Source organism: Sorghum bicolor, chromosome 4 (genome assembly GCF_000003195.3).
Source record: "Sorghum bicolor cultivar BTx623 chromosome 4, Sorghum_bicolor_NCBIv3, whole genome shotgun sequence".
Classification (NCBI taxonomy): domain Eukaryota; kingdom Viridiplantae; phylum Streptophyta; class Magnoliopsida; order Poales; family Poaceae; genus Sorghum; species Sorghum bicolor.
The window spans coordinates 66,457,205-66,485,201 of record NC_012873.2 but is presented as its reverse complement, the minus strand read 5'-3'; the positions used below and the strand labels follow the sequence as shown (position 1 = coordinate 66,485,201).

The 27,997-nt window shown below is 46.0% G+C and overlaps 4 protein-coding genes across 4 annotated transcripts; 1 reads left to right on the top strand and 3 right to left on the bottom strand.

Moving 5' to 3' along the window:
- LOC110434826 (aspartate aminotransferase, chloroplastic) lies at window positions 1,115-5,141 on the bottom strand. Its single transcript, XM_021459565.1, has 11 exons — window positions 4,806-5,141; window positions 4,628-4,693; window positions 3,591-3,785; window positions 3,476-3,514; window positions 3,298-3,387; window positions 2,955-3,063; window positions 2,697-2,806; window positions 2,351-2,494; window positions 2,108-2,274; window positions 1,602-1,866; window positions 1,115-1,458 (listed from the first exon to the last, which is right to left on the bottom strand). The coding sequence occupies exons 1-11, from the start codon at window positions 4,866-4,868 to the stop codon at window positions 1,327-1,329; spliced, it is 1,380 nt and encodes a 459-aa protein (XP_021315240.1). The 5' UTR covers window positions 4,869-5,141; the 3' UTR covers window positions 1,115-1,326.
- On the top strand, window positions 7,259-11,830 carry LOC8056390 (DNA replication licensing factor MCM5). The gene is made up of 19 exons (XM_002454668.2): window positions 7,259-7,512; window positions 7,600-7,714; window positions 7,793-7,936; window positions 8,023-8,202; window positions 8,494-8,592; window positions 8,687-8,814; window positions 8,897-9,002; window positions 9,083-9,217; window positions 9,322-9,399; window positions 9,603-9,707; window positions 9,789-9,880; window positions 9,999-10,131; window positions 10,234-10,329; window positions 10,401-10,495; window positions 10,574-10,664; window positions 10,747-10,856; window positions 10,991-11,120; window positions 11,202-11,303; window positions 11,398-11,830. The coding sequence occupies exons 1-19, from the start codon at window positions 7,346-7,348 to the stop codon at window positions 11,479-11,481; spliced, it is 2,190 nt and encodes a 729-aa protein (XP_002454713.1). The 5' UTR covers window positions 7,259-7,345; the 3' UTR covers window positions 11,482-11,830.
- On the bottom strand, window positions 11,817-15,362 carry LOC8056389 (ATPase 2, plasma membrane-type). The gene is made up of 2 exons (XM_002452938.2): window positions 15,019-15,362; window positions 11,817-14,914 (listed from the first exon to the last, which is right to left on the bottom strand). Exons 1-2 carry the CDS (start codon window positions 15,064-15,066, stop codon window positions 12,107-12,109), a joined length of 2,856 nt encoding a protein of 951 aa, XP_002452983.1. The 5' UTR covers window positions 15,067-15,362; the 3' UTR covers window positions 11,817-12,106.
- Window positions 21,564-22,292, bottom strand: LOC8084645 (60S ribosomal protein L39). Its single transcript, XM_002452937.2, has 3 exons — window positions 22,162-22,292; window positions 21,953-22,056; window positions 21,564-21,865 (listed from the first exon to the last, which is right to left on the bottom strand). Exons 1-3 carry the CDS (start codon window positions 22,162-22,164, stop codon window positions 21,817-21,819), a joined length of 156 nt encoding a protein of 51 aa, XP_002452982.1. The 5' UTR covers window positions 22,165-22,292; the 3' UTR covers window positions 21,564-21,816.

The following is a 27,997-nucleotide window of genomic DNA, read 5'->3' as shown; positions in this document are numbered from 1 at the left end:
CTTCTCGTAGTCTCGCCGTGTCACCAAAAGTTTAGAAATCGCGACTCGTGATCGATATGTGTGGCAACTCGTGTATAAGCATTGGTGACTTGACTCCTTTTGGTTCACGATTTTTTTGTGATAAATCATTACACCATATATATGTATATATTAATAAACAAAGACTATAGCTAAAGGATATGTTGTATTATATACTTAGGTTTGGGCCCCCATCTCGCAAGGGCCCTCGGCCGTCGCACCTCCTAATTAGTTTTTATTTTTATTTATATTTAATACTCCATGCATACGTTTAAAGATTCGATGTGACGGGAAATCTTAAAAAAAATTAGGTGAAAGTAAACAAAGCCTTGATAGTCTCAATCAGTTTCCAATCAGTAGCTCCATGTGAGGCTGTCACGACTGCTACCACCTGAAGGATATCCTCTTGCTACATGCTACACCTGAAGTATGACCTTGTTTAGTTTATGAAGGACAAAATTTCGCTATAGTGTAGCACTTTTATTTATTTGTGGTAATTATTGTCTAAATATAGACTAACTAGGCTCAAAAGATTTGTCTCGTCAATTCCGACTAAACTTTGCAATTAGTTTTTATTTTCGTCTATATTTAATACTCCATGTATGTATATAAAGATTCGATGTGACGAATAATCTTGAAAATTTTTGGATTTTTAGATGGAAGTAAACAAGGCCTATATCTGCAGCTCCTTCCACGCTGTTCGCTGGGCCATGATTGAGGCCTTATTTAGATGCCTTTAAATTTGCAAAAGTTTACAATGTACATAAAATATTAAATATAGATAAAAAAATTAACTAATTGTATAGTTTATTTATAATTTGTGAGACACTTTTTTTTAAGCCTAGTTAGTCCATGATTGGACAATAATTGTCAAATACAACAAAAGTACTACAGTAGCAAAATACAAAAAAAAAAATCTAAACACGGCCTAAAAATACTATTCGCTGATGGTATATGCTAAATAGCTAAACACGTAAGCTCAAGCTCAACCCAACTAAAATAAAAAACCGAGCTGTCGAAATCTCCAAGATAAGAGTTCTGCAGCACATACCGGCCAGTTGGCCGTCGAGCAAACAGTATGCACGCAGGAGTAATATGGGGGGCAATTAATATCGGTAATATCATTGTTTCATTCAAGTGTTACGATCCTGTAGCCACGTACTGATTTTACAAGTAAAATAAGCACATGAGTTTTGACAAAATTTATTTAATCAAAGTTACACCAAATGGAATACACAGGAAAAACTGTATAGCTGGAAGGACCCAAAAATCCCAGCCTAGTTGACCCTCAACTATTTGTACCTCAACCTAGTTGACGTTATGGAAGGAATCGATGATGGCGTCGGCAAGATAATCGCATTTAGCTAGGGACAGCCCAGCTAATGAGATCCGCCCATCCTTGGTCATGTAAACATGCCATTTATCTGTCATGTTATCACTCTGCAGACAAAGAATGGAAATTATGGGTTTGTGTTTTTCTGTAGATGATATGTAAATGTTTCGACAAATGGAGGGCAACCCGTGATTGGAACTTTAATTTAGCGTGTAAGTCTGCAATGGAGCACAAGTGGAAGCAGTGATACCTGTGCTTTGTTCAACCCAGTGTAGGAGAACATGCCAATCTGCCTCAGAATGAAAGACCAGTCTTTGCCACTCTGGTCCTTCGCAGACAAACTATCGTAGAGCTTCTGTCTTACATTCTTGATCCGCCCAGCCATTTCCTCCATCTCTTGTTTCCATTCACCAAACATAGTCGGATCACCAACAACATTGGCAACTATCCTGGCACCATGAATAGGGGGGTTCGAGTACATGGGTCGTGCCAATCGTTTCAGCTGGCTCTTTACCCTGAAAGAAAGCGATGTGGAATGCAGTAAAGAGATAAGTCTATTGCAGCAATAGGAAGACTATATTGCCTGCCAATTCTGTATATGAAGCAACTATTGGAAAAAATTGATTGCTAATGAAAGAGAAAAAAAAAACAAACGGGTTGCCTATAGTGCTTGTTCAAGCAGTTGCAACTACTGAATGAAATTGGATCGAGGGGGACTGTTGTACGCAAGCAATCAGTAAAAAAACAAAAGAATACCTATCTGCAATGTCTGGTGCTGAGCACACAACATTTATTGCACCAATCCTTTCAGAATATAGACCAAGATTCTTGCTGTAAGATTGTGCAACAAACACTTCCATGCCACGTTTAACAAAAAGCCTCACAGAAAATGCATCTTCATCAAGGCTTCCACTGGCAAAACCCTAAAAGGAAAACCTACCAGTCAGTGGAAGAGATATTGTGATTAGAAGAAAAGGTACTCAAGCGAAAACAAATCACCTGATATGCAACATCAAAGAAGGGCATATGTTTTTTCTCTTGGATGACATCTGCAATTTTCTCCCACTGTTCAGGAGTTGGGTCTATTCCAGTTGGGTTGTGAGCACAACCATGTAGCAGAACAAAAGATCCTTCAGGAGCAGCCTGTTGTGAAAAGAGGAAATGAATAGATAAAGGCATAATCAATCAATTGAAAGTGAATTGTTCATTTTCAGAACAAAAAATTCTTTAGGCGAATTCAGGACTAATTTATTAAAGCATTACTCCTTAGACACAACAAAGGTCATAAAATGGAAGATACATAGCAAAAATAACAATAGTGGAATAAATGCGAACATCCAAGTACCTCAATGTCAGCTATCATTCCCTCAAAATCCAACCCAACAGTCTTGGGGTCATAATACCGGTACTCTGACCAAGGTACCCTAGCATCATTGAAGATATTCTTGTGGTTACCTGTCAACAAGTAGAATGAGTGAAATTAGAAGTCCGCCACTGAGACACTTCACATTTCACCAAAAACAATGATAGCCCAAGACTTATGAGAGTCATGATTTGGATAGGTACATCAAGTCATGAAGAATAGTTGCATCAACATACTTACCCCAGGTGGGCGATGATATGATTACTTTAGCTTCAGGGAAGTATCTTTGTATGAATGCTGCAGCGAGACGCAGTGATCCAGTGCCCGAGAGAGACTGAATTGTAGCAACCTGCAAAAGAAGAGATGTTAACTAAATGAAGCATAGGAAACACCTCCCTTTGTATCGAATACACATGAGATCTGCACATCTTTGCATTAAGAAGAAATAGTATGATAGATGACGTGCATGCCTTGGCTGCACAAGTACAAACAGATCAACCTAAATTCTGAATTCTAGGCCTTCAGCATTGCATAATACAATATACTGGTACAATAACGGCAGCAAGAGCTGCATAGCACATACCAGCCCTTGCTTAATAACAGGGTTATCAGCTCCAAGCAATAGCTCTGCTGTTGCTTTGTTAAACGCGGCTAAACCTTCAATGGGAAGATACTGCAGCGCAAACCATAGTTTCAGTGACTTCATATATATATAAAGCATAAAACTCAGGAGAAATGAAACATTGTGATCGTCGATGTACCTCTTTGTTATCTCCTTTCTCCAACATAAGCTTTTCAGCCTATAATAACATGCAAAAGAGAACATGAAAACAGGAAGCTCGACTGTTAAGCAAATCTGCTTGTGATTAGGCTCACCTTCTTGACTACATTGAGCACATAGGGCTGCAACTCTTCTGTCCTATAGGCACCAACACCAAGATTGAGCTTCAGATCATTTTTATCCGCTTTAAAAGCCTCTGAAACCCCAAGAATTGGGTCTGGAGGAGCCATTGGCACTCCTTCAAAACGAGAAACATCCACTGCAAGGGCCATCATAACACGGCCAAAGTTCTGCATTTAAGAAAGGAACGATGTAACTAAAAGCATAAATTAATTACATCATTGTACCAATAGACGTCAAAGAATCAGACAGGAACAAACATTAAATGAAGGTGGCACAAATACACTAAACATCATACTTAACGACAGCAAAAAAAAAATGCTTGCATAACTAGCTGGCCTGTTGATTGTGATGTGTCTTAGTTTCGACATAAGAAATTCTAGAGTGTACCTATCAGCACACTAGAATACAGGTATTGGTAATATACTATTCCTAGAATAATCCTACAGCACTTGGTGCACCATTTTGTTTATTATGAAATGTGAATGACCTCAGTTCCTCTAAGGGCCGAGGGCCCTAATAAAAGTCATGTTTGCCTATGCCCTGACAGCTGTGTTCATTAGTTAACTTATGCTATTTTTGCATGCAGAAACACAGTAACATATTAGCGATAATTGTCCTCCATGCAAAGATGGCGAGTCTACAAAATTCTGATAGATCAATGGTTAGCAAGAAGTTTGTGCTTGTCTAGCTCTAGCATATGCGAAGGCAGATGCCCAGTGGATATCCATAGCCAAAAGTTAACAAAAACCATATGCATCTATTGTCCAAGAAAACTACAGTGTCAATCATAGAGACGCCAAAATTTGCAAAAGCCACTAGCAATACCAATTCCTGAATTTGCTAATCATGGAACTCCTAATCACAGACCATGAGACCATGCATGATCGACCATACCCATGGCCATCTAACGCTACAGGACCCAAGGTCCCAAGCAATTCACGAAACCAGCAGCAGGATCTACGACAATCAACTGGAGCAACTAGAAAAGCCAGCAGGCGGTGGCGGTCACCTTCCGCGTGATACCGACGCGGCAGCCAGTTCTATTTCTCCCCAGATTAGCTCCACGTCCAAGCACCTGCAGCCATCAAACAAAACCAGCACAGGAGACGTTCAGACCCCCGGCCCACTGAAACCAAGCGCAAATGAGCAGGAACTGAATGACGATCGGGGACGGCGCTGGGCCCTGCCTTGGATCGCGCGGCGACGGCGGAGGCCGCCGGCGAGGAGACGGCGAAGGCGGCGGAGGCCATCTCCGGACGGCGAGGGAGCAGCTAGCGGATCGGAGGCGGGCGTGGGCCGGGCGGCCTGCTGCTGATGCTGCTGCACTGAAGAATAGAGGAGAGATCAGGAGCGGAGTGGATATGACGCCCGTCGCTTGCGGTTGTGGGGAGATCAAGCCCAAGCGGAGGGGGCGGGGCGGGGCGGCCGGAAGCGGAGCGGGTGGATGGCGCTGGCCTCGGTGTCTCCGTCGCAAAAACTGCCAAACTGGGAGTTTTTTCTTTTTCTTCTTCTTTTTTGAAAGGCACGAACTGGGAGTTGAGGGACGAATCCTTGAGGTTCTGGTAGCCGTGAGTGGTACCGTGGGCGACCTGAGCCACCGGATTTTGACCCAAATGAGGCCCCATTGATCGAGCCTACAGATTTTTCACTAATACTCAATAAAATCTGATTTGTGTTGACACAAAGATAATTAATAATTCATTTTATTTTCTATAGGAAGATAAGGACAGACTTGTACTAGTTAGAGGTAGAAGAGTGTTGTCTGAAATTATCTTAAAATTCGAGCACTTAAAATATAGGAGAAATGTTTCAAAATTAGCTTAGTTTTCGCTGATATAGGTTGCCATCTAACTTTTATATATCACTCTGGTCTTCTAGCTTGTGGGATTCATGTGAGGGTATAGCCAAAAAGGTGAAAACACCAACCATGAGACTTGTACATAACTAATGTGCCATAGACCAACCATGTTATATGACACACATAGACCAATCATGCTCATAACGGATCTTTCTAATGTTGAGCATGTTCCATAAAAACCATCATTGTGGAACTGAGCATGGTATATATATGCTACGCCTTTCCAAACTCTATATTTTTACACGTATGAGAGTTGTGAGTGCTACACATCGAGGTGATGATCAAGGTGGTCAAATATATTTTTGAAACCAAAAAATATTGGCATGTGGACTAATGAAGTAATGTGTCACACGTTATTCCTTTTTAGGGTGAGTCACGCCTTGTTAATTTGCTTGAAATGGCAGGTGATGCTTTTATTTATTATTACTGAGTTCACTCGTCGATGGGTGGCAAACTTATTGTTCATTTTATTGGTGACTTAAAGTTTATCCTAAGTTAAACTATTATAAGTTTAATATAGTTTATATAACATGTAGATTAATATGCATCATAAGCGAGTCAAGCTATTATAATTTTTTTATAGTTTATATTTAAAAATAATTTAAAAAATGCATCATAAGCTAGAAGTCATTCTATTATAAGTTTGGTCAATGTAGCCGTGCAATGAGTTATATGTAAAAGGGACAAGAGACAAATAAATAAATATTTGGAGTTCATACCTTGTTTTTGCAAACATATACAATGAACAAACTATTAATCCGTATGCCCATTTTTATTTTGCACTCATCGTAAAAACTAAACCAATCAATGTTAGACTAACAATTTCCCATAGACCGCTTGTTTTATGTGCCAGAAGAGCAAAATGCCAATTGGAGAAACTAAATACTAAGAGTCAAATAGATGATAAAAGCACATCATATTATTAGACCACACCAATAAAAGAATACAAATATAAGAACCTAATAAGATACATAAATACTAAAATCACCTGTAGAATGATACATGCATTTATTATAATATTAAAGCATGTACTACCTCCATTCCAAACTATAAGTCGTTTCACTTTTTCTGGAGAGTCAAAGCATATCAAAATTGACCAAACTATTGGAATAAATACAAGGATTTATAATATCAAATAGCTATACTATGATAATATAATCTGCTCGTATGAGTTAGAATCGACTCCGACATAGTGGAGCGTCACAAAAGTCAATTCAAGATAAATGTTGTAGGGCATTGAAATTGTAGTCTGCAGACATATAACATATACTTATGGTTGCATCACATGTACATATGTTTGCCACTATTATTCCTTTTTTAGCGAAGGTCTCGTTTTGTTAGCACTTACTCTCTCCATCTACAATAAATAACTTTATATACATTTGCCAGCAGATTAAGCACGCTGACAAAGAACGCATATACTCTCATTTTCTTTCCTTTGTGTAGAGCATATCGCCTGAATTTGGTACTTAGCATTTACATGCACCATAACTAGCTTCCACATTAGAAGACAATCTAATATAGAATGATATATTTTTTTGACAAATTTTAAATATCATATAAAGCTATTTATTTTGGAACGGGAGGAAGTTGCAACCAATGAAGGTTCAAGCTTCCATAGAGGCCCACAATCTCGAAGCCAGCCCAGCCCATGAATAGCAGGCCTGTTTAAGCCTCCCCTTCCTCCGCCAACCGCCCAACCCTAGCGGCGAGCAGCTCCCCTCCTCCCGCCAAAAGCTCCGCCGTTTTCCCGCCAAACCCCTCCTCTATTACCCCCTTCCCGCCACACCCGACCCCGTCCCGTCGCCGTCATCCCAGTCCACGCCCACGCCAACGCACCCGCATCCCTCTCTCGCCTCCGCCGCAACGATGTCGGGCTGGGACGAGGGCGCCGTGTTCTATAGCGACCAGGCGCAGTTCCCCCGCGGCGGCCCCGGCGGCGACCCAGCCGCCGACCTCACCCGCCACTCCGCCCTCCGCAAGTTCAAGGAGTTCCTCAGAGGCTTCACCGGCCCCACCGGCGACTTCCCCTACCGGTGCGCCCCCCATCACTCTCCCCCCTCCCCATAGATTTGACGCGTCCACTGCGAAACAGAGCTGATTCATGTGTTCATTTGGTTCAGTGAGAGCCTAGTACACAACCGCGACCATGTCACCGTCGCCATCGAGGACCTCGACGCCTTCGATGCCGAGCTCTCTGACAGGATCCGCAAGTCGCCGGCCGATTATCTTCCGCTGGTACGTTGTTTTTCAGAGTTTTCGTTACCTGTCTGGGCTGTGGACTTGTAATTGACTCTCGCACATGGGTCCGTGTAGTTTGAGACGGCTGCGGCCGAGGTTCTCGCAAGCCTCCGTTCGAAGGTCGCCGGCGAGACCGGGGAGATGGAGGAGCCCGTCACGGGAGATGTCCAGATCTTCCTCTCCTCCAAGGAGAACTGCCTGTCCATGAGATCTGTTGGGGTCAGTAGCGAAGCAATCCTAAAAGGGATTTCGGTGTTTTGTGCATTCTAGAGAATTCATGTCGGTATTGCTCTTTGAAATGTCAGGCTGATTACATGTCGAAGCTGGTTAAGATTGCGGGAATCACAATTGCTGCATCGAGAGTAAAAGCCAAGGCCACTCATGTAACTCTTATCTGCAAGAATTGCCGGAGTGTGAGGACAGTGCCTTGCAGGCCAGGCCTCGGCGGGGCTATTGTTCCACGTTCTTGTGACCATGTTCCTCAGGTACATTCCTCAGCAATCTACTCAACTGTCAGCAGCATACTGACCACCCTCCAAAAAAGAAACATTTTTAATTATTCCTCTGACTTGAAACCCAAGCTAGTAGGTCCAATAGAAAAACTTTGATAAAGATTGTTTGACATCACGGCTACAAATAACATCCAAAGCCTAGCCCAAATTAATCTTCACATATAACAGGAAAGAACATCTGAACAGACTTGTTGTGAGTCTGTATTATCCTTGTCGTTAAATGGTTATTTTCTGACAGTTATGTATATGATTTCTTACCCTTAGCCTGGAGAAGAGCCCTGCCCCCTGGACCCTTGGATTGCCGTCCCGGATAAGAGCAAGTATGTGGATCTCCAGACCCTCAAACTGCAGGAGAATCCTGAGGTTAGTTGCTATTCATCCTTGATGCAAGTTGCTGAGTCAAAGCAATCATGCTCGTGTCTTGTAAAATGACTGATAATGATATCCTTTTGGCCAGGATGTTCCAACTGGTGAGCTTCCAAGGAATGTGCTTCTTTCTGTAGATAGGCACCTAGTTCAGACTATTGTTCCAGGGACTAGATTAACTGTTGTTGGCATCTACAGCGTCTACCAAGCATCCGCAACGTATGATGAAATCTAAAGCTTTTCACTTAATCTGAACTTGGGCAAGTACATGATTAATAATGCCACTGAGACCATTTTGCAGCCAGAAGGGCGCTGTTGGTGTTAAACAGCCTTACATTAGAGTTGTGGGTTTGGAGCAATCTCGAGACAATAACTCAAATGGCCCCTCAAACTTCACTCTCGATGAGGTGGTTTCTTTTTTCAAGGTTTACATTGATAAGGGAGATACATTTATCTGTAAGGCTGATTTTTTCTTGCTGTCTTGTAGGAAATGGAATTCAAAGAATTTGCACAGAGACCAGATGCATATGCCAAGCTTTGCTCAATGATTGGTCCTTCAATTTATGGTCATTCTGATGTCAAGAAAGCTATTGCATGCTTGTTATTTGGGGGATCTAAGAAGGTATGCATTCTTAGCAAGAAGCTGATATGTGTTCATAAAAAAAATGCCATTCCATTTGTCCTAATTGTGTTCCCATGCTGTGCTTCAAACTACTCTTATTGCAGAGGCTACCTGATGGTGTACGTTTGAGAGGGGATATTCATGTCTTGCTTCTGGGTGATCCATCCACAGCAAAATCACAGGCAAGTATTGTTTGGTGTTGTCATAGCATTTAGTTTGATGGAAAATAGTGTGGCAACAAGACTCATCTGTCATAACTTGTGATTTTGATGTGAATTGTACTGTAATTCAGTTTGAGTAATTCGACACTATTCTACATGAATTCTTTTTGGCTATTTAATACCAAAGGTCTCTGATTCAGTGACACTAATGTGTCTTTCAACAGTTCCTCAAATTTGTAGAGAAGACTGCACCTATTGCAGTCTATACATCTGGCAAAGGATCATCTGCAGCTGGTCTTACAGCATCTGTAACTCGGGATGGTAGCTCGGTAAGTTTGTTTCACTGAACTGTTTGCTGTTTACTGAAGTTTGGTTATCATAGGCTGTAAACATTTCTTTTTTTTCTACAGCGTGAGTTTTATTTGGAAGGAGGAGCCATGGTACTGGCTGATGGTGGAGTAGTCTGTATCGATGAATTTGACAAGATGAGACCTGAAGACAGGTATGCATCAATTTATGCATTTGGTGGAACTATAATAAACATATCACATATTTTCCTTTTCTGGTCTGTACTCTCGAAAGCACATTAACCCAGCCCCCATTTTCTTATGCAATTCCAGAGTTGCAATTCATGAGGCCATGGAGCAGCAGACAATATCTATTGCCAAAGCTGGCATTACAACAGTTCTCAATTCAAGGACTTCAGTTCTTGCAGCTGCCAATCCAATTGCAGGACGCTATGATGATCTTAAGGTTGGTAAACATGTTCTTTACTGACTCATTAAGTATAAGCTGTTCTAGCAATACATGCAAGACAATTAATTTAACAATTTTTAATATTTTGCTGCTCATCAGACTGCACAAGATAATATTGATCTGCAGACGACCATTCTTTCTAGATTTGATCTAATCTTTATCGTCAAAGATATCAGAATGTATGATCAAGATAAGGTATGAAGCAAAATCCTTTCTACAGCTTTTCTATTCTAGCAGCTGAGACTAAGCGCAACTTCAAAATACAGCGAATAGCAAGCCACATTATCAAGGTGCATGCCAGTGGTGCTGCAGCTTCTTCCACAGGCACAGAGGCAAGTGATGGAGAGAATTGGCTGAAAAGGTGTGACCTGCGTCTTGTGTTTCTATAAATTTGACTTTGTTTCATTGTCTTCTAATGCATAAAACCTTTTATGTATAGGTACATTGAGTACTGCCGTGCCACATGCAGACCACGGCTTTCAGAAAAAGCAGCTGAGATGCTGCAGAACAAATATATTGAGATTAGACAGGTATGCAGCGGATATTATTCACACAATTAGCTGGTTTAGGATTCTTCATTCATTTGTATTTATCTTAAAATTCATTGCACAGAAAATGAGGCAGCAAGCTCATGAGACAGGGAGGGCAGCAGCGATACCCATCACTGTGAGGCAGCTTGAAGCCATCATACGTTTGAGTGAATCTCTTGCAAAGATGAGATTGTAAGTACTAGATGATCACATGCTATATGTTTTAATGACATTGATCACATGCTGCATAAATTCTGCCTCAAGTGCTGTGGCTGTAACTCTCGCTTTTTGATTGCATTCATGGCTGATGTTTGAATGACTCTTAGGACAAGTGTGGCTACACCAGAACATGTCGAAGAGGCATTCAGACTGTTTAATGTCTCCACCGTTGATGCTGCAAGATCCGGAATCAACGAGCATTTGAACCTGTCACCGGAGATTGCTAATGAAATCAAGGTTAGCCTCTGCAGCCCAGAGTACAAAATTCAGCTCTTGAACCTTGCATTTTTCTCAACCTCTTGCATTTTGTCCTGACAGCAAGCGGAAGCACAAATAAAGAGAAGAATGGGCATTGGAAGCCACATATCTGAGCGACGGCTGATTGATGAACTAAATAGGATGGGAATGAATGAATCCATTGTACGAACCTTTTGTATCTTAAACCTGAACTAGTTAATGGCTTTTAAGTTAGAACCATTCATTTTTCTAATAATGTCTTCAAACTTTGTTTCAGGTCAGAAGAGCCCTTCTGATCATGCATCAAAGAGATGAGGTGGAGTACAAGCGAGAGCGCCACGTGATTGTCCGAAAGGCTTGAGGTGCAGAGTCCAGTCAGATTCATGGGTGGCAGACAACATAAATTGAAGGCGTCCTTCCTCTTCAGACGTGTGTATACCTTCACTGAAACTGCACCTCTGTCCAGAGGACGAGGCACGCCTTAGTTGATCTCTGACATGACTGTTGTAACCTGCAAACGAATGGATGCAACTTGTTGCTTCGTGGAAATGAAGCTGTGTAGCTGTACCGCAGTAGTTTGTTACTGCCTGTGATCTTAAACCATCTAGTGTGTGAGCATTGTTTCGGAAGTAACCAAAGGTTCTGAACCTGCATTGTGCTGTGTAAACTCGTCAATCAATTCTGAAATGCGAAATATGTTGTCTGCATCACCAGGAGTGTAGGACAGACAATGTGTGGAGTTTAGTAGTAATAATCATACATGCTTTCACCAAGACACGCTGTGGCCTGTGGGCATTCACAGGGAGGAAGTGGTGATTGCTACAACGACGCGCCATGAATTCAGGAAGAGTTTACAGGAGCAACTTACAAGGAGGGAGGAGGACAGTTAGAAATCTTCCCGGTGTAAATGAAAATACGAACGAATCTTTACAAATAATATGTGTGTGTATGTATGTGTCTAATCCAAAAGAAACCTGAGTTTGAGTTTACACGGTGTAGCTCTGATTAATGGTGTCAATGTCGAGGCCCTTGAGCTTGACGACGGATTCGACGTGGCCCTTGAGCGTGTGCAGCTCCCTGAGCCTGGCCACCTCGGCGCGCTTGGCGGCCTGGTCGGCGAGCTCGGACAGCTCTCGGTAGCCCTGGTTGTCGCCGAAGAGGTCGGAGGTGGCGGTGGCCTGGTTGAGGCCGTGCAGCGTCCTCTGCGCGGTGGCCCACTGCGCCTCCCGCTCGCCCTTGCCGTAGTCGGTGCGGTTGGTGAAGGCCGTCTTGTTGTTGATGTTGTTCCAGGCCTTGCCGGAGAGCGCGTAGCGGATGGCGAACTTGAGCACGTCCAGCGGGAAGTAGGTGACGACACTGAACGCCCAGATGGCTCCTCCCCAGCCCCAGCCGATGCCCTGCATCTTGCAGAACTCCCAGTTGGCGTACACGGCGATGCACGTCGCCACCAGCTGCGCCGCCAGGAAGGCGATCACCAGCAGCGCGCCGGGCCGCTCCACGAAGGACCAGCTCCGGGACCGGGTCACGAAGATGAGCGCCTGGCTGATGATGCTCACTTGCAGGTACAGCGCCGCCATCAGCTCCTTGTCGTTCTCCTTGATGGACCGCACGCCGAAGGTCTCGCTGAAGAATTCGGTGTCGTGCGCGAGGTAGAAGAAGAGCGCCGTGGCGAGCGCCATGTAGGTTCCGAGCACGATCCCCGTGGCGAAGATCTCCTTGAGCTTCCACGAGTCCGGCGTCGGCGACGGCTTCACGCGGTCCTTGGAGATGGTCATGATGGTGCCGTCGTTGAGGATGGCGATGATGAGCACCATGAAGGGCGCGAAGTCGAACTCCCAGACGAGCGCGACGAGGAGGAAGCCCAGCACGATGCGGATGGTGATGGACACGGCGTAGATGGTGTAGTTCTTCATCCGCTGGAAGATGGCGCGGCTGGTGAGCACGGCGCTCACGATCACGCTCAGCCCGGGCTCCGTCAGCACGATGTCCGACGCGCTACGGGCCGCGTCCGTCGCGTCGTCCACCGCGATGCCGATGTCCGCCTTCTTCAGCGCCGGCGCGTCGTTCACGCCGTCGCCGGTCATGCCGCAGATGTGCTTCCGGTCCTGCAGCCGCTTCACGATCTCGTACTTGTGCTCCGGGAACACCCCCGCGAACCCGTCCGCCTTCTCGATCAGCTCGTCGATGTTCAGCCCGCCCATCTCGCCGCCCTTGTTGTCGCCCAGCAGGGTGGTGGACGGGTACATGTTGCTGCCCATGCCAAGGCGCCGCGCCGTCTCCTTGCCGATGGCCAGCTGGTCGCCGGTGATCATCTTCACGTTCACGCCCAGGTGGAGCGCGCGACGGATGGTCTCCGCGCTGTCGTGCCGCGGCGGGTCGAACAGCGGCAGGAGACCGATGAACTGCCACGGCTCGCCGGCGCTCTCCTTGCTCTTCTCGGGCACCTGCTGGTACGACACGCCCAGGGAGCGGAGGCCGCGGTCGGCGTAGCCGTCGATGACCGCGTGGATCTTCTTCTCGGCGTCCTTGCTCATCCGGCACAGCTCGATGATCTGCTCGGGGGCGCCCTTGCTGACCCTGTGCCAGTCGCCGTTGCCGTCGATGTAGGTGATGGCCGTGCGCTTCTCCACGGGGTTAAAGGGGAGGAAGTGGACCTCCTTGATGCCGGCGCGGGCCTCCTTGGGGTCGGCCAGCATGCCGACGATGCAGGTGTCGATGGCGTCCTGGTTCTCGACGCGGGAGGCTCTGGCGGCGTAGAGGAGCACCATGTCCTTGTCGACGCCCTTGCCGCACACCTCGATGAGGGTCTTGTCGACGGTGAGCTTGTTGAGGGTGAGCGTGCCGGTCTTGTCGCTGCACAGCACGTCCATGCCGGCCATCTCCTCGATGGCGGTCATGCGCTTGGTGATGGCGCCCTGCTGGGACAGGCGGTGGGAGCCGATGGCCATGGTGACGGACAGCACGGTGGGCATGGCGATGGGGATGCCGCCGATGAGCAGGACGAGGAGGTTGTCGATGCCGTCGCGGTACGCGCGGTGCTGGATCGGGTACATGACGATGATCTCGATGACCATCCCGACGGCGATGGAGATGATGCAGAAGTTGCCGATGGCCGTGAGCACGAGCTGGAAGTGGCCCACGTTGTTGGTGCTGTCCACCAGGTGCGCCGCCTTGCCGAAGAATGTGTGCACGCCGGTGGCGATGACGACGGCCTCGATCTCTCCCTGCTTCACGGTGGAGCCCGAGAAGACACCCTGCCCCGAGTGCTTGTTGACGGGCAGCGACTCGCCGGTCAGCGCCGCCTGGTCGACCTTGAGCGGGTCGCCCTCAAGCAGCCTGGCGTCGGCGGGGATGATGTCACCGAGCTTGATGCTGATGATGTCACCGGGCACGAGGATGGACGCGTCCTCCTCCTTCCACTTGCCGTCCCTGAGCACCTTGGTCTTGGGCGCGAGGCCCGCCATGAGCGCGGCCGCCGCGTTGCCGGCGTTGTTCTCCTCGATGAAGCTGATGGTGGAGTTGATGAAGAGGAGGACGACGATGCCGACGAAGTCCTGCCAGTCGGGCGGCTTCCCTCCGCCGTTGGCGAGCACGATGGCCATGATGGCGGCTGCCTCCATGACCCAGGAGAGCGGGTTCCACATGAAGCCCAGGAACTTGAGCAGCTTGCTCTCCGACTTCTCCTCCAGCTTGTTGGGACCGAAGATCTTGAGCCGGTTCTCGCCCTCCGCGCTGGAGAGCCCCTGCTTGCTGCATTTCAGGTGCTGGAACACCTCCTGCACCGGGACGGTCTCCTGCACGAAGCAAGCACCACCGTGCCGTGCCAAGCGATTAATTAATGGAAGGGAAAAAAAAATTAAAGGCGGAGGTGCCAAGCGGGTGGGGTGGGCGCGCGTACGAGGTCGACGGTCTCGTTGCGGACGTCCTCGAGGGAGATGGACGCCATGGTTGTTTATTAGTCGATGATGATGTTGTTGCTGCTTCTGCTAGCTAGCTAGCTAATGGGTGGAGCGGCGTCGGCGGTCGTCGGGGGTCGATCGGCGCCGGCGTCGTGCGGTGGTGGCGGCCGGCGCGCGGCGGACCCGAGGGAGGGAGGCGGCAGCTAGCGCTGGCTTCGCTCCCGGTTGGCCGCTCGCGCTCACTCGCGCCCTACTAAAGCCTGCCCGCGCGGGTTAGGCCTTCATGGAACGGGACGGAGCCGGGCCTGCCCTTCGCCTCGGTCCGCGCGCTGCTTGAAGACGAGATGGCCGCGACCCGCCGGTGCGACTCTTATACTTGTTGCGGGCGACTGCCACGCGACGCGAGACGGGCGCGCGGGACGCGCGGCGGGCCGCTGCCTCCCGCCCGCCTCTGGCTGCCATGCCGTGCCACTCGGCTCGCGCTGCGCCATCCGTACCCAACGGCTCTCCTTCTGCCTATCCGCAAAGATTTTGAGGCTGTTTGGATGCCCGCCGCCAACCTTCCACACCGCACTTGTGGCAGATTATGGCGCGCCGCCACAGCTCGTGGCATAGGAATCGGCAGCCACCAAAGTATGGTGAGATTAGTGAGAGGTTTTCCAATATCCGTGGCACTTCGCATGCAACCTGAGGAGAGGAACCAAACAACCCCCTTTAAAAACTGGCATCTCGTCTTCAAGCCTGCAACGAACAGCCGTTGGGTGCACCAAGTGTTAAGTAGTAGCTAGTAAGTTGCAAGAGCAAGTGTTTGGCACTTTGGCTATTAGCTAAGTTGCAAGAGCCAAGTTATACAATAATAGTCTATTTTTTATCTAAAAAAATTATTGCTAATTTTACTTATGCCCCGCCTTCCTTTTTCTAATCCTTCTCACATTCATTTAGTGTATGGACCTACCACCGCATATGCATTCGTGCTCAGCTTGTCGCTTGTATGAGAGCCAAATTTTCCTCTCACTTCTCCCTTCTCTACTCCACATCATCATTTGCTTCTATTTCTCACGTGTTTGGATCTTGGATAAGGTATTTTGTTCCAAGGCTAAGAAAACAAATGATAGTGGGGGATAGCAGCCATCTGCTAGATTTTATGGTTGAATAAAAATGATGCGGTGTTTCAGAACAAAATTGCTAACTTCTATTTGCAGGTAATTTTTATGGGGACGTACTGGATACGACAATAGTCTCTGTTGTCTAAAGAGGAAGAGACGAGAAGAATGAAGGATAGTTGCAGGCAGGTGAAAGGTGTGGCTCTACATTTCTTTGGTTTCTTGTGGAAACAGAGGAGAAGGATAGGAATGTAGAGTCGGTGGAGGCTTTTGTTATAGTCCGCTGATTCGGCGCTGATTGCTTCCTAGATGTTGTTGGTAATATGTTTGGTGTGCATTCCCAGGTGGTCGTTGCTTGGTTAAGTTTCTATGTCTTTGTTCTAGGTGTTCCTAGGTGTTTGTTTAGGTGTTTGTTTAGTTTGCTCGCTGAACTGGTTTTGGGCTGTGTCCCTTATTTGTTTCATTGTGTAAGGTGCCGATATTGTTGTTGGACCTCCCGCTTTGCGGTTTTTAGGCTAGGTCCCATTTTTTTATGGATTGGCTATTAGCAATCGCTTGTGATTGCGAAGGTCAGAATGTTTCATTCCTTTATCTAAAAAAATAAGCCAATTATTGTATCAACTCTAAGCATCTTCAAGAGTAATGAGTAGTTCTTGCTCCTCGAGTCCTACAGTTCTACTGTTCTGGTTTTGTGCAGCCTTGCAGGAGCAAAGGTGCCACATGTTGACATTTTTGGAGAGTTACAGTCCCTGTTAAAGTTCACTCGGGCAAGGGAGTCCAGTTTCATCTCTAGTTGGCTTCGCCCTAGCTAGAAAGTTGCCCCACATGTCATGGGTGCAACAAAGAAAAATGGATAAACTTGTGTGTGCATCTACCATTTGTTTCTTTGGCTTCCAAGAGAATGGATGAGAAATATCTGGGACACTAGGGCCTTGTTTAGTTCCGAAAAGATTTCGGATTTCGGTACTATAGTATTTTCGTTTTTATTTGACAAATATTATCCAATCATGGACTAACTAGGCTCAAAAGATTCATCTCGTAATTTACAGTTAAACTGTGTGATTAGTTTTTATTTTCGTTTATATTTAATGCTTCATGCATGTGCCGCAAGATTCGATGTGACAAGGAATCTTGAAAACTTTTTGAATTTTGGGGTGAACTAAACAAGGCCTAGTATAACAGTCACTACTACTTCAATTTGGCTCTTCTGAAGACCAGAAAACGAGATATAGAGAGAATAGTCGCTCCTGGTGTGTGAGTAAAGACTAGCCCATTCTGCTCCTTGCGTGTGAGAGAGGGAAGAAAATCAGAGAAGAAAGAGATAGACAAGGAGACTAGAGAGAAGATTCGTTCTTGTGAAACTTCAAATCCATATCCTTGGTGTCTCTAATCTGAGTTCTACCATCATTTGATGATGTCTTTTCACTCTCAAATAGCAGCTTAAAATCTTATTGTTGCTATACAAGATCTGTAAATCTTGATGTATAGTTGCCTCTAGTGGTACCTACAGATGAACTTTTAATCCCACAGGCATATAGTGGAAGAAGTTTTAGTTTGCTTGGTCCCGTGGTTTTACCCTGTTTTTTTAGAAGGGGTGGCCGGGGGGGGGGGGGGGGGGGGTCTTCCATGTTAAATCAGGTGTCTCTTGTTGATGCGTGGATCAGTTACAAGTTGTTGCTACTATTGTCATTTTCTCTATTTATATGTATGATGCATATGTTTTCCTCTTGTGAATAGGCTGAAACCTTGGGCTGATTTTGGGCCTGTTTGGTTCACGACCACGATGTGCCATCCATAATTGTTTTAGTAATTGTTTGGTTCGCGGACACAACTACAACGTGCCGCACTTTCTCAGCACCGTATTCCATACATCTTAGGCTTATTTTCTTGTGAAACTTTACCACAAATATGGCTTTAATTTTGCTTGCAAGGAAATAAAAAATCATTCTCACACTCCGTGCTAAATGACATACACCTATGATATACAGAGTATTATTTAGCTCACACTTGGTTTGGATGTTGATACTAGGGGAGTTGAATTGAATTGGGTTCAATACTAAAGCAGTCATGGTATTGAAATGATCACAATTCGAATACTATTGTTTGGATAACCATTAAATTGACTTTTGGAATTGGCTCAATACCATTTTCTGTTTAGATGCAAAAGAATAGAATTGAAACGTTGAGCCACGATAGTGGAGCTAAATTGCGACATGGGGGAGCTTGGCCCCGGCAACGACGAGGGGACCTCGACCCCGGACAAAATGGTAGGCGGATGTTGCGCTACCGTCCATTGTGGATCTCGCACTGCTGGTCATGGGGGAGGAACGAGGAGGTCGCACCAATGTCCATGGGGAAGAGGAAGTGGATCTCGTGCCGCCGTACATGGAGAAGCGGAAGAGGTCACCGGCCATAGGAAAGAGAAGAGGAGGTCGCGTTGCCAGCCACGGGGAAGAGGAAGGAGATCTAGCGCTGCCGACCATGGAGAAGAGGAAGACGAAGTAGCGAGGCATGGGTCAGGCAAGAGGAAGAAGGTGGCGCCGACGAAGAGTGCGCTAGCGGATCTTGTGCCACCACCAACCCAACCGTTGCCTCGCTGCCGCTCACCTGCTCGCCTTGTGCTGCCACTAGCCCGCATGGCCCGCATCACCGCTCGCTCCATGGCCTGCGCCATCACCCACCTGTCTCGAGCCGCCACTCGTCTCGTGTGGTCGCCCGCCTGGCTCGCGTCGCCTGCAATGAGGAAGGAGGGAGTGCTGTTCGCCGAAGAGTAGTGAGTCTGTGTCCGCCCAATACACATGGTCGCAGCTTTGTATTGAGGGCAAGGGGGTAGAGATACAACGAATACTCCTTTGGCATTAAAGATGATTTCCAAATCCAAAGTCTAAGTCATCCAAACAACAGCATTTGGTGCTATCCAATGCCAAAGCCAATTCCAGAGCATCAATGTGTACATCTAAACACAGCCTAAGACAATTATTAATGTCTGCTTTAATCCTTACCACTACTAGAATCATTCTCACTCTTAGTGCCAAAGGACTTTCTCCTTTGAAGAACATGTTATGTCTTAGACATTGATGTGTACTTTAATCCCGACAAGATCACTCCAAGAGCTGAGCTCTACTGTCTATAGAAATAGACATCTATATCTCTTATATAGATAAACCCCACTAGCTAATTCTCTTGACATGCAAAGCATCCACATCATCATCCACTAGAGCATCTCACTAACTAATTCTCTTGTCATGCAAAGCGTCCACATCAACATCCACTAAATCATCCACTAATACATTATCCCGTCATGTAAAGTGTTCACATTATTATCCACTAATAAATCGAATTAACACATATCATTTATCCTGCATCTATGTTATTCACATTAGCAAACCATATCATTTTCTAACATATATTTAGTTGTCCATGCTAGAATACTAAAAATCAACCATTAGCATATTTTATGATAGTATAATTTTACCGGTAATTCCCGCAGCAACACGTGGGGCATTCTCCTTGTATGTGACAATTTTTAATGTCTACTTTAATTTGATGAGACCACTCCTAGAGCAATATCTATAGACTATAGTAAAGATGTTTCACAACAACATTGTCCTCCTTCAAGGACATCGGCAAGGTCATTGTTCGTTTGGTTCCTAGGCAAGAGATGGGATGGTCCCAAACCTGTTTCTGGGGAGGCCCGTCCTATATTTGATTACAATGGTTAGGATTATATCTAGGTCTTGTTTACTGGCAAAATATTTTACAAAATGTAAATAGTACCAATTTTGTTGTATTTGACAAATATTGTTTAATCATAGACTAACTAGGCTCAAAAGATTTGTCTCGTCAATTCCGACCAAACTGTGTAATTAGTTTTTATTTTCGTCTATATTTAATACTTCATGTATATGTTTAAAGATTCGATGTGATGGAGGATATGAAAATTTTTTAAGAACTAAACAAGGCCCTATTTTGTGTTTTGTGTTTCGTTCGAGAACATTTAATATAGAATAAGCCGTACTTTTATGTACGGCTGCCTTTTTCTTCATTGAAAATTCTCAACGTTGTGCGCACTCCGCCAGCCACAAGATTGGAGTCGCCACATCGTTTATACAGGTAATCACGCAAGATCGGAGTCGCCACATAGTTCAGTGAACATATCCGAAAATATACGAACAAGATTCAGCAAACAAAAACAACGTTGACGCACAAAAAGGAAAAGAAGACAAGCAATACGTGACAAGCAAAGCAATACGTGGGATTACTCTGGGATTTTCAACGCAACAAAATAGCGCCAATCACACCAGACCAACACACCACGAGAACTGCGCACAACAAACAATTAAATAAATCAACTTGGTTTGCTATGGGCACCAGAATCAAAATCCTGACAATATCCTCACATCAAAATACACCACCAGAACGCAGAAAACACCAAAGATTAAACTATTCTAACGAACAGAGTAAAAACGAGTGCAACAAAATGCACAACAAAATACACCCGTCATTCAGATTACTGGAAATGATTCTTATTACCCCCAACAAGTTTCTGAAATGATATAGAAATAGCTCTATGATATTGGTAATAATAACACAAGTCATCCTACATCGTGAATAGTTGTGGCGGCTTATAGGTATATAAGCTGAGACATAATAGTTCATTGCCTAAGATGTACTATCCATGCTTTCTAAAGATCATAGAACAGGGGGGGCTTCCCAACATCACAAAAAACACAGTACCTTCATAACACAGGCACCTGTTTTTTAAAACCTTTTTAGACGGAACAAACATCATCCGTTGGCTCCCTCTGCCTCCACTACCCCCCCCCCCCTCTCTCTCTCTCTCTTCTTCAAACCGCCACAATCAACAGGCTTGTATACCAAGTTACCAACCACAGACCGTTTCTAAGTCCGGCAGACATGAAAACCGTTCTCCAGAGACCATACTCCTCTAGTTGCAGCCACTGATGCAACTGTTGGGCAATTTGAATGCCGCCTTTCACACCAATTTCAGGCGTTGAACTATAGACAATGTGCAATTTGAATGTCGCCTTTCACACCAATTTCAGGCATCTGAATTCTAATACCCATCACAAACAACCATACATAGCCACTAGGTTTATCCTCCCAGAAATCATATATGGATCTAGTACACTTAAGACATAGGACTCTAGGAGACAAGCAAAGAGTTCACTAGCAAAAACAGGCATTCACGAATATACACACACAGTCCATACAAAAGAAAAGGAGCAATGAAGTCACAATGGTCGATTCCTAAAAGGTTGTTTTAGAACTAAATAAGCCACACACCTACTACACTGACAAAGTGACAATTTATTCTATAGAAAGTAGTATGAATGGCTCCTGTTTCTATTCTAACGAAAACAATGTGCTACTCAGCAACATAACAAAGAAAGACACATGGATCCATACAGATGATCAAATTTAGGCCTCAGTTACTGCAAAAACATATATATAATGATAAGGTAACAAGGGTTCTTTACTTAGCATAGCAATGCAGCATGTAATCCTGAGTACACCACAGTAGTACCAATTCTCTTGACATCAGCAAAATCTTAACAAAAGCATCATGGCATCACTTGCTAGCTTACAGAAACACTGTGGCAATGATAAAACAAAAGGAAGATAGCTCTTAGACCCTAGAGTTCCGACGAAGCAGCCGGCCAATCTCCTCGCTCAGAAGCCGAGCTTGGTGCGGCGCCAGTGCCTGCGCTTGGCGTTGTACCTGAAACAACACAGAACGCAGCAGCTGGGTCAGCACAGCCGAATCCAGATCAAACAAGCGGGAGTTAGTGGGGTCGCGGTCAATCACCTAATGGTGTTGTCGGTGCGCATGCGGATCCAGTAGGGGATGGGGCGGTTCTGGCGCATCTTCTTCGCCAGCTTCTTCTTGATCCGGAAGGTCTTGTGCGACGGCTGCGCGAACAAGGAAGCAAACCAGCAAACACGTCAGAGAAACACCGAAATCAAGGCGGCACAGGCCATCTCCATGGGAAAAGAGGGCTAGGGCGAGGCTGTTACCATCGTTGCGGCTGAGACGAAGAAGCAGCAGCGGCAGCGGCAGCGGCGGCGGCGCGAAAACCCTAGGAGCGTGAAGAGACGAGGTGGCGGACAGCGGGGATTATATAGTGGAGGAAGCGAGAGGCGCGATATTGGGGTGGGCTTGTTCGGCTCATGGGCTGGTCTCCTCGTCGTCCGATGCTTGCATGTTGCTGGGCAATATAATGGGCCGTATATGCAATAGGCCCCATCAGCCTGTAAAGCTTTATACGGGCTGGATTGGACGGAGAATGGTTTGGGCTTGATGCCCTGGTTGAAATTGGATCGGAGTTTTTTTTTTTCCCGAAGAAAGGGATGTATATATAATTGTAGTATATTCGGTACCGATCATGATGATTTATTCAGGGACTGATTGGTTGCTCTGAGCTTGGTCATCCGGTATGGAGGACCTATTCAGCCTCTTCCTATCCTGGGTGAAACGGTTCACCTAGCTTTGTTTGGTTGCAACTTCTTAGGGCATACAGGAGGACAATCATCTTGTTTGGTTGCCCCTCTGGATTGATTTAATGGTACAAGTTGGTGCTTGCCTTCCTGTTTGGTTGGCCGCACGGCATAAAGTGCAAGCACCCAAGTAGCGTTTTGGTGTGGTTACCACCATTCTCAAGAGAACAAACAAGGGTAGAAGAGTTTCTAAAAAAACAAGAATACAGAAAAAACATATTTTTTTTGCCTCAGTTCACCGAGCCTATTGTCATTGATAATGACCTTGGAGCATCTAATGACATAATTAAACCATACAACATTAAACCAATGTAACTGGGATGGATTGGTTGCCCAGAAAAGTTACAATACCTCACAAGGTCATTGTCATTACATTTGTTCATGGCAGTTAGCAACATCACAGGCAATTTGAAACTATCACAGGAAATTAATGATCAACAGATTGGCCTCAGCTAAACGACATGCATAATAATTTCATCATTGGTGGCACAAATAAACAATGACTTCACAAAAGTCCACTGTCAGCCATCCAGAATGGCATTGACCATTCGGTTGCATTGACAAAGGATCAAAAACAGGGTAACAAAAAGAGCCACCTCAGATTAGAAGTAGTTGCATCATAGGCCAAGCAAGAACCCAACCATTACCTCCATCATGAACAGAACCTATGAGCAAATATAACCTACATCATCAACCAAACCCATGAGCACATAAATCTTGCATCACAAAACAAACCAAATCCACAGCAGGTCCCAGGACATCCACCTCCAAGGTGGATCTGTCCACATCACAGAATCCCCACATCGGCACATAGACAGACAGGGCTGTCGCACTAACAAGTGCTCCTCCACCGTCTAATCTAGCAGAAAATAGTAATAATCATCGACCCATGCACTGTGCTCAGTTAAATCCATACCAGAATCATAGTAAAACGAACAGATCTGAGCCAGGAACTAGTGGTTTGCACCACGAACTCATAGATCTATGGGTACGAGCAAGAAGAACACGAACCCTAGGCAGAACCACAGACGACAAAATCAGAGAAAGAGGAAGAGGGGTAAGGCGAGGTATACCAGCCGAGGCAATGGAGAACCATCGACAGAACTGTTGCTGGAGGGAGATGCCGGTGAGAAACCGGTCGGGAGCAGGAAGCAGAGGTCTCACCGGAGGAATGGAGGCATGAGGCGACTGGAGAAATGGAGGCAGTAACCCTAACTCCAAAACCGTGCGCGCCCCTGATGGATCCGTCTCCCGCCAAGCCTTCCCGCGCGCGCCCAGGGTTCCAACGTCGCGCCGCGCCGTCCCGGCTCGCGAGGGAAGCTCGCCTCGAGAAGACGGGGGGAGCCGGGATGGAGGGGTGGAAAGGAACGAAAGGATACAGGCAAATAATACGAGACGAGCAACCAAACACGGGCCGAGTGCATCAAATGGAGCCGGATGGGCCTTTGCACCATCCCGTTGGGACAACCAATCAGCCGCTCATGCTCCCATCTCAAACTATAAAGCATGTATGTATTTAAAAGTTCAACCTTTGTAATTGCTGGTGAATACAAGCCGACAGACTAGTACATGCTAGCATTATGATCGATGAATAGGTACTGGAGTTTTGCTTGGCAAGAATCAATCCTGGTCAGAAGTTAGCTATATAAATTACCGAGACATTTAAATTAGTTTATGATTCTGTGGAACCGAACGTAGCCTTAGGCTCCGTTCAACTGGTCGTGTAAAGTTTATATAAACTTTTGTAACGAATTTGGATAGAATTGTTCCTAGGGGTCATTCCCCAAAAAACAAACACGGCCTTAGAGAATCACCAACGGCTCTCATTTCTCGTTCCTATCTCCATAAACCAATTATATTGGAGAAAATAGGCCAAATACGATGCCCTAACAACTCCCCTTTACCATCATCTTTTTATGGTGATCTCCAATATCTTCTCCATCCTCCCTCTAATAAAGGGGGAGTTGCATCTTCCCTGATAAGATGAGGTCCACCCCAACTGTTGTTTTTTCCATCTTCTTCCCCATTGATGCTCCAGCTGCACGGCGAACCTCATGGCAAGCTCCTCCACGGTGAGCCCCATGGCGAAGAGGAGGCGGAGCCAGGTGCGGCGCGCGGGGTCGAAGGCGTGGAGGCAGCCATCGTTGTCGAGCACGGGTGGCAGACGAGGAGGAGGCATGGGCGGGTCGAAGTGGATCCACGTCCGGGTCGAGACCGGAGGCGGCGGCCATGGTGGATTTGGGGTGGTCGGTGTTCGGTGCCGAGCTAGCTAGTGTCAAGCGGGGTGGAGATGCTGAGAGAAAAGGAAAGGTAAAAAAATGTGACCTGACATGTGGATCCGTGTTTTGGGAGAGATTATTAGTGATATGCTGCAGCACCTTCCCAATAAACCCAAAAAATAATATTGGTGATCCCCAATACCATTATATTAGTGATGGGATATTGGGAAACTGTTGGAGATATTTTTAGCTATCTTTTGATGGATGATTCCATTTCCATCGGTTTCATGGCGCCAGCTCTTTTGTCAAATTGGCAGTTAAATAACAACCGTCATCGTACCCCGCTAGATCCTCCGAGCACCGTGCTACAAACGTTCCAAGTCGTAGCCGCGATTTCCGGGGCTGTCCAAAGTCTAGATCTCTCACCTGAGCCTACGGCTACGTAATAACCAAAGCCGATCACGGCTTAATACTAAACAACAAGAACGAAACAGAAACCGTCCCCCTCAATCACGGCTCGAGAGACCTCCTAAGTACCCAACCACCAAAGCAAGCAAGCAAAACGCGTCGTCGTGAAGACTGAAGACTGGGGATGATGCATGCATCAGGGCACAGAGAAAAGCAGCACCTGATGATGCAGAACGCCAGAATCCAACGAGAAACCGTCGGCATCCTACGAACGACGACGTCGCGGTCACGGACATGGAGGTCATCCCGTGGCCACATGGGGATTCTGGACGCTGTCTCACCTCGCGCTCACCAGTCGCCGCCGGCCAGAGCTCAGCCGTTCGGTGACGGACTGACGGATCGGAGCCGCTGGATGTCGACGACGACGACGACCAGGACTAGGACCAGGAGCTGGAGCTCCGTCTCCGTTCATGAACCGACCGGGATTTCCTGAATACCGACAGGCCACAGGCGACAGTGGCAGCGGCGTTTCGTCTGCTGAGCATTCCGCGTGTCCGCGAGAGAGCTCCCAATGATTGACATGATTAGAGCCCTGGAACAGTGCTTTGTTTTCTCGCGATGGTTGGTCATCTCATCCCGTCTGCGTTAAGCTGCCCATCAGATATATAAGATAACAGGTCGCGATCACCTGATCATGGCCACATGGGCGTTTTACGTGCTGTCTGCCATGATCCATGGCGCCCGCCCGCCAGGGCCACCAGCTGCCATGCTTGCTTTGCACTTTAATTTCATCTCATCAGCAATCTGTCGTTGGATAAGGCAAGGCAGGTTCATTATCCCGAATTTCATCAGGATCTGAATATCTGATGCATCATCAGGTGCAGCTTTCTTGGTTCGTGCTGGCTGGCTGTGCAGTCAGCTGGAAGAAACTTCAGCTAGCTCGATCAGTCGCCTGAAATACAGCGGGAAGAAAGGGCGGCACCACGACGCAAGAAACACAAAAGCAGAAAATGGCAAGAGGGAATTTGACTGACATTTTTCTGAATCCAAATGCCAGCCACGGGTTGCTGTCAAGTTCAACGAACTAATGGCATCCTAAGATCTTGTCCCAATCATTACATGTCATCCCGGGTCAAATAAGATCCCACGAAACGCGGATCGCCGGGGGGCGAGGGCTAATGACTGCGTATGGCCGGCGCAAAAACCAATTGCCAATCATCCATATGATCAGAATTATTCAGATCCTCATGACTCCTGCAAGCTACTACTAACTAATTAGTACTAGCAAGTACTCCCTGCTAGACAATGACGTGCAAGCTACGTACAAAACTATCTTCAAAACCTCGGTAAGCTGTTTCTTTCTCATGCATGGGCCATGTTTGCAAGGCCAAGAGCTTTTCCGGGAAATAACGTCCATCAGGCTAATCAACTTGCAGGTACTTTTACTGTCAGAGAGTTCATGTCCTGGTACACCTAGCTCTGGTTTGCACATTACTGTCCATTACGGATTTGGATATGCTGGTTGGAACTCGTAGCTGACAGTAACATGACAATGTCGGGCTCAGCACCACCAAGCTGTTCAGTTCATCGATGCGTTTGGACCATGGTTTCAGGCTTCAGGGATGCAGGTAGTGCGTGCAGCAGCCTTCGTTAGCGACCTGGTTGTTCCAGTTTCAGGCTCACCCAGAGATTCCATAACGGTGCAGGAAAACTCTGCAGGCTAGCTAATTGGTTGCTACAGGCATTGGAGATAAGGTTTGCAACTCGGATAGATTGACGCAACGCGAGGACCATTTAACAAGTGCCTAACACGACAAGTTCGGCTCTGAAAGAACGACTGACCTGGTCTGTCCACGTTTACAGCTACGTGAGCTGGTATGTGCATCCTACCTACGCAGTGGCTATGCTTTTAGCTGCAAGTTCCGATCGAAATCCTTTTGTGACGCAATGCAATCGTGCGCGCTTTATACTCTACTCCCACTTGTAGTTTCAGAACTCACAAGCTGTCGAGTGTCGATCCAGAAGGGAATGCAGAGCATGTGCTTTGTTGCTGATGGCGATACAGGAGAAAGGAAATGGACGGATACTACTAATAACGAAACTAAGACCTTGTTTAGGCCTTGTTTAGTTGCAAAAAATTTTGCAAAATGGGTACCGTAGTATTTTCGTTTGTATTTGATAAATATTGTCCAATCATGGACTAACTAGGCTTAAAAGATTCGTCTCGTCAATTCCGATCAAACTGTGCAATTAGTTTTTAATTTCGTTTATATTTAATACTCCATGCATGCGTCAAAAGATTCGATGTGACGGGGAATCTGAAAAATTTTGCAAAATTTTTTGGGAACTAAACAAGGCCTTAGTTCTTAAAATTTTTTGCAAAATTTCTCAGATTTTCTATCACATCGAATGTTTAGACGCATGCATGAAGTATTAAATATAGACGAAAATAAAAACTAATTGTACAGTTTGGTCGGAATTGACGAGACGAATCTTTTGAGGCGTCTATGATTAGACAATATTTGTCCAATACAAACGAAAGTGCAGTGTCGATTTCCCAAATTTTTTAAACTAAGCAAGGCCTAAGAGTCCATCTCGAGCACAAATCGCTCTGAATTGATCTTTTACCATTTCACCAGCAGCAGATGATTTGAAGCTTTGAACAAGTCCAAACTCCAAAGCCGACAGACACGAGTTCACGACCAGGTTTCTGCCGCTCCAGTCCTTGA

Bases quoted from the DNA above. Each gene is read 5' to 3' on its own strand.
- LOC8056389 (XM_002452938.2), bottom strand. From the start codon at position 15,066: ATGGCGTCCATCTCCCTCGAGGACGTCCGCAACGAGACCGTCGACCTC. The intron at 14,915-15,018 runs GTACGCGCGCCC...TGCTTCGTGCAG, and splicing joins GCAACGAGACCGTCGACCTC to GAGACCGTCCCGGTGCAGGA.
- LOC8084645 (XM_002452937.2), bottom strand. The intron at 21,866-21,952 runs GTGATTGACCGC...GTGTTGTTTCAG, and splicing joins CGCACCGACAACACCATTAG to GTACAACGCCAAGCGCAGGC.
- LOC8056390 (XM_002454668.2), top strand. From the start codon at position 7,346: ATGTCGGGCTGGGACGAGGGCGCCGTGTTCTATAGCGACCAGGCGCAG. The intron at 10,496-10,573 runs GTGTGACCTGCG...TTTTATGTATAG, and splicing joins GGAGAGAATTGGCTGAAAAG to GTACATTGAGTACTGCCGTG. The intron at 10,665-10,746 runs GTATGCAGCGGA...TTCATTGCACAG, and splicing joins AATATATTGAGATTAGACAG to AAAATGAGGCAGCAAGCTCA.
- LOC110434826 (XM_021459565.1), bottom strand. From the start codon at position 4,868: ATGGCCTCCGCCGCCTTCGCCGTCTCCTCGCCGGCGGCCTCCGCCGTC. The intron at 2,807-2,954 runs GTAAGTATGTTG...ACTTGTTGACAG, and splicing joins CATATCATCGCCCACCTGGG to GTAACCACAAGAATATCTTC. The intron at 2,275-2,350 runs GTGATTTGTTTT...TTTTCCTTTTAG, and splicing joins TCTTTGATGTTGCATATCAG to GGTTTTGCCAGTGGAAGCCT.